This window comes from Jatropha curcas, chromosome 6 (assembly GCF_041381405.1).
Source record: "Jatropha curcas cultivar XTBG-Jc1 chromosome 6, XTBG_Jcur_1.0, whole genome shotgun sequence".
In the NCBI taxonomy this organism is placed as follows: Eukaryota; Viridiplantae; Streptophyta; class Magnoliopsida; order Malpighiales; family Euphorbiaceae; genus Jatropha; species Jatropha curcas.
In genome coordinates this window covers 2,590,597-2,595,717 of record NC_143156.1, presented here as the reverse complement: position 1 = coordinate 2,595,717, position 5,121 = coordinate 2,590,597, and the positions used below count along the sequence as shown (strand labels likewise).

At 31.5% G+C, this 5,121-nt stretch overlaps 1 protein-coding gene across 1 annotated transcript; it reads left to right on the top strand.

Annotated features, from left to right (window-relative positions):
* Positions 1-1,233: 1,233 nt before the first annotated feature.
* LOC105629738 (COBRA-like protein 6) lies at positions 1,234-4,047 on the top strand. The gene is made up of 6 exons (XM_089722404.1): positions 1,234-1,599; positions 1,695-1,771; positions 2,462-2,927; positions 3,028-3,181; positions 3,303-3,580; positions 3,678-4,047. The coding sequence occupies exons 1-6, from the start codon at positions 1,542-1,544 to the stop codon at positions 3,959-3,961; spliced, it is 1,317 nt and encodes a 438-aa protein (XP_089578530.1). The 5' UTR covers positions 1,234-1,541; the 3' UTR covers positions 3,962-4,047.
* The last annotated feature ends 1,074 nt before the right edge of the window (positions 4,048-5,121 follow it).

The following is a 5,121-nucleotide window of genomic DNA, read 5'->3' as shown; positions in this document are numbered from 1 at the left end:
TTGTTTTGGTAATCTCACATGCTCCTAAAAAGATTGAATTTAGAGGCGAGCAATTCTCGGCCAAATTGAATTAAATCGATTCAATTCGGTCAATTTCGAATAATTATTTTCGAAATTTAGTTACTAATAGGTTTAGAAATATGAATGAGCTTTCTAAGATAATAATACGGGTGGGAATTAATAGGGGTTTGCACAAAACATTGACTGTTGTACTGCTTTAAAAGCTGAATTTTGAGTTTCTCCATAGCCGATTCCTTGCATTGTAGTTGGGTTATATATATATTACCAACAATTAAACCAAACAAGTTCATTATCTAGTCCATGTATTATACACTCATTGTATTGTATGTTTCTTTGTAAAATGTTTTATTAATATTCTGTTAATCAATCTTAATTTAATAATAAAAGGTTAGGAAAATTAATTTGAAAATTATTAAATAATCTTCTACTTTAAATCCTTTGAAAATTGAGATTTTTATAAGTGTATTTGGCCAAACCATAATGGATTAAACAGTAACTATATATTCTTATTTGAATGTGAGTTGGGGTTTTGAAAAGGCAGGAAGATCTCATCCAATCATCCAATTGAATTTTTAATCTCTTTTGGTAGTATTAGTAATAATTTGACTGGGATAGGCTAATGACAGGAAGACAGATAATATCATCCCAGGTGATTAATGTTTGTATTCTAAAATATGAAAGTTACAAGTGATGACAGCAACCATAAGGATCATTACCAACCCTCCACAATAATAATAATGCTAATTTCTGAATTTCTTTTTTTTTTTTAACAAAAAAAAAAAAAAAAAAAAAAAAAAACACACACACACACACACACACTTGCCTAATCTTGTTATATGTCCAGCAAGCTCTCTCAAATTTGAATTTATTTTGATAAGATAATTATTTGCTAGATTTTGAATATAGAACCAAAATGAAAATTTTAAAATTTAAGTGATTTTATTAATACATATTGAACTTTTTTAAATACCTTGAAGTTAACCTAATAACAGTAAGTGGGTAAAGCAAATAATTACACAATTTACTGATATTAATTTTCAAATTTTATTTCTTTATTTACTAAATTTTGTAGATTAGAGATAAGAAGAGACTTAAATTTTGAACCTTTAACTCAAGAAGATAAAACAAATGGAAATATACATTTAAAATTTTGGAAAAAAAAAAAATTAGACACTCAAATTCGAAGGAGACTAACGCGTTTGCTTTAAATGCTATTGTTATCAATCACATCTTAAAGATCAAAATCTCCTAATATAGACCCATTCTAAGGACCTTGATTTGGTAAAATTCCATATTTTTGGCTGCCATTGTTTTATGCATTCTTTCTTTAATTTATCGAAGAAGAAATAAGTGAAACGCTACACACATTTCTTGCTGTCTCATTATATGCCTCCTTTTGGAGTCTGGTTTCACTCACCACATAAGGAGTGAAGTGTTTTCTTGAATACATTTTCTTTCTTTGTTGCTTGGAGTTTAGAATTTTTGAAACATACCCTTTATTTCTTATTCATCATAGATTAATGGGTATGTTTTGGATTTTGATCTTCTTCTCCCTAATCATCTCCATCTCACCTTCTTGTAAGTGCCTTTTCCTTTTCTCTATTTTGTTATCTGTAAAAATTATTGGAGTTTTCATCTTTTTGTTGAATCATATTTGATTAATTGAATTGCAGACGGTTTTGATCCATTGGATCCACATGGTAACATTACAATCAAATGGGATCTTTTGCAATCATCGGATACATATGATGTAAGTGGTTGGATTCTTTCCTTTGAATTTTTTTTTTCTAAGATTGTAAAATTATAAATTTGGATTATTGGATTGTTAAAATTCAATCTTGAGTTTGTGATTGAAAAGATCAAACTGTTGCATTCATCTGCCACCCAATTAGGTTTAACATTCTACATGGGAGAGAAAGTGGGAACCTGAGTTAAAGGAGTGGTCCTTTTTTCTAAAAGCCTGCTGGTTTTTTTTTATTTTTTACCAATATTACCCTTGTATGCTTTTTGAGGGTGAATTTTATGTAACAGTAAAGTTCTTGCACTTGCAAGTTCATAGATTTGAGTAACGGAAATTTTTCTGAAAAAATAGTGAAAATACCGCCATATTAATCCTCCCTTAACCTGCAAATGTGGGATAATCCATAATTGTTTGTTGTTCATTTTTATAATAGAAACCTTAAAATTGAAATTCAAAATCTTGAAATAAATCAATATAATTGTTTTTTTATCAGAATATAACATTCTGTTGATTCACCTGTGCGTGATGCTACTTTTCTGTACATAGAATGTCTATTTGTCTGCATCTAATTTGTCTTCAAACATAAGGGTCCAGTATTGTCTCTTTGTCTAGGGGCAAATTAGTAAGTTGGAATGAACTAATTAAGTGTGCTTAATTAAATCTTTAAATTCTTAATCCATGAATAATGTTTCCAAACAGCTAAAAGTATCAATATTCAATTACCAACTATACCGCCACGTGGAGTCACCTGGTTGGAAATTGGGTTGGGATTGGAAAGGCCACGAAGTGATATGGGGAATGTGGGGAGCTGAGGCAACTGAGCAAGGAAACTGTACTAGGTTTAAAGGAACAACACTCCCACATTGTTGCGAAAAAAGTCCGGTGATTGTTGATCTTTTGCCTGGAGTTTCTTACAATATGCAATCTCAAAATTGCTGCAAATTGGGTGTTTTAACTTCCATGAAACAAGATCCTTCAAAGTATGGTGCCACTTTCCAGATGAATGTAGGTCCTTCTTCTCCTTATTATTATTCTACCCAGTCAGACTTCCAAATGCCGGAAAATTTCACTCTTGGACTTCCTGGTTATACCTGTGGAGCTGCACATGAAGTGAAGCCTAGTAGATATTCTTCAGACAGCGGCCGGAGATGGACCCAAGTTCTTAGTATGCATCTTTTCGGGTTTAACTGTTCACTATTACTATTACTGTTCTACTTGGAAATGGTTAATTTATGACAAGGTTTATGTTTTGATTTTCATATCAGGGACATGGAATGTGACTTGCATCTATTCTCAGTTTATATCAGCAGCAACCCCAAAATGCTGTGTTTCCTTGTCGGCTTTTTACAATGATACTATTGTTCCTTGCCCTAAATGTAGCTGCAGATGCCAAGAGCAACCTGGAGCAAAATGTGTAAAGTAAAACCTCTTAATTTTTTCATCAAATCTCTAATACATCTACTTTCTTTGTTCATTTTCAGTTTTCTTGAAAAGGGTATTTCTAGTAACCTGAAATTTATAAAATCTGAGAAAACTGTAGGTATGGAGAGACACCATCTTTGCTGCGAGAAAAGCAAGATTCAAATGATGCAACCCCAGAAGTAGTAAGGTGTACACAGCACATGTGCCCTATAAGGGTACACTGGCATGTGAAAGAGAGTTATAAAGAGTATTGGAGAGTTAAGATGACGATAAATAATCTAAATATAATGAAAAATTATTCTCAGTGGAATTTGGTTGTCTTACATCCCAACTTTAAAAGCTTGTATCAAGTATTCAGCTTCAACTATGAACCGCTTGATCAGTATGGAAACATCAGTAAGTAGTTTGAATCAAATTATATTTCGAAAACTGAAGATTAGTACAGTTTTGAATGGAGTTATGAAATGTTGTTGAAATGCTGTGTTTTCGACAGATGATACAGGAATGTTTTGGGGGATTGAGTACTATAATGCCATGTTACTACAAGAAGGTGATAGTGGAAATGTGCAAACAGAAATTTTATTGCACAAAGATGAAGATTTCACTTTTAGAGAAGGATGGGCTTTACCCAGAAGAGTTTTGTTTAATGGTGATGAATGTGTGATGCCACAACCGGATGATTATCCAAGGCTACCCAATTATGCTCACACTAAGTTCATAATTAGTTCTAATATAATCATTTTTCCATTACTGTTGCTTAGTATTATTATCTTCTAAAATTCTTGGTAAGGCTCATTATTATCAGTGTTTGTGTATTGAGAGTTTTGGTTTTGTAGAGTATAATAGACTTATTAGTATTAATATTTGGTGATTCTTGAAAATTGTTTGTGGCTTTGTAAAATCAGAATTGAAATTCTTAAAATACTAAATAGATTAGTTTAATGATTGATCTGATCTTAAAAGCATTTTGATAATGCTTTTAGACTTTTGGTTTAATAGATATCATTTTAAAATTGAATTACAAATATGTTTTATCCCAAATAAATGGAAAGAAAAACATAATTTTCTTTTCTTTCGCCTTGTCAAACACCGGTTAAATCAATTCAAACCGATTTAAAATTGTTTTTTCAATTTTGCATACTTATTATTTTAAAAAAAGAAAAAGAATAATTAACTGAAAATAATAGTGGCTATTATGGTCGTGTAAAAGGCTGAAACATAGATTAAGACAAACAAACTCTTCTTATTACTATATTTCTTGTAAACAATACAGACTTATATATAAAGTGAAATTAGATCCAGGTTTCATACTTAACAAAAAAAAAAAAAAAAAAAAAACTTTAATACAGACTTATATATATTGTCTATATATAGAAACATCAAACTGGGCTCCCAATGGGCAATTCTTCAAGCGTGATAATTTTCACACCGTAGATCTTAGATTAAGTAAGAAGGTGATAATTTTCACACCGTAGATCTTAGATTAAGTAAGAAGGAGTCTCAACCACTTCGTTCCGATCAACGTCGGTAGTAATACTACTTTATTTAAAAACATAAAAATCAAAACAAACACAGGCGATAATTAATTAAGGCTCTCATACCCTGTAATGGGAAGTTGATGTCTAGTTTTCCACTCTCTTCACCTCCGTCCAAATCAGTTTACCAAAAATGGCCAAGTCTTTTCTCAGCCCTCTAATCTGTATGTTTCCAGCGCCATCATTTCTTGTTATATAGAATATCACAGCATCACCATCTCGAAGACCGAAATGTTTCACAAATGGACGGCAAGAAGCTGGAGTGAGAGTTGGTTTAGAATATTTCTCATTCTTGCGTATGGATAATCGAAATGTCCATTTCTTGCCATCTCGATCAAATGAAGTGATTTTTTCTTTCAACTCACCACTTTCATCCAAAACAGCAGATTTCTTCAGGAAATC

Excerpts from the sequence above, each read along its gene's own strand:
- LOC105629738 (XM_089722404.1), top strand. The coding sequence starts at position 1,542 with ATGGGTATGTTTTGGATTTTGATCTTCTTCTCCCTAATCATCTCCATC. Across the intron at positions 1,772-2,461 it reads AATCATCGGATACATATGAT|CTAAAAGTATCAATATTCAA; the intron begins GTAAGTGGTTGG and ends GTTTCCAAACAG. Across the intron at positions 3,182-3,302 it reads CCTGGAGCAAAATGTGTAAA|GTATGGAGAGACACCATCTT; the intron begins GTAAAACCTCTT and ends AGAAAACTGTAG.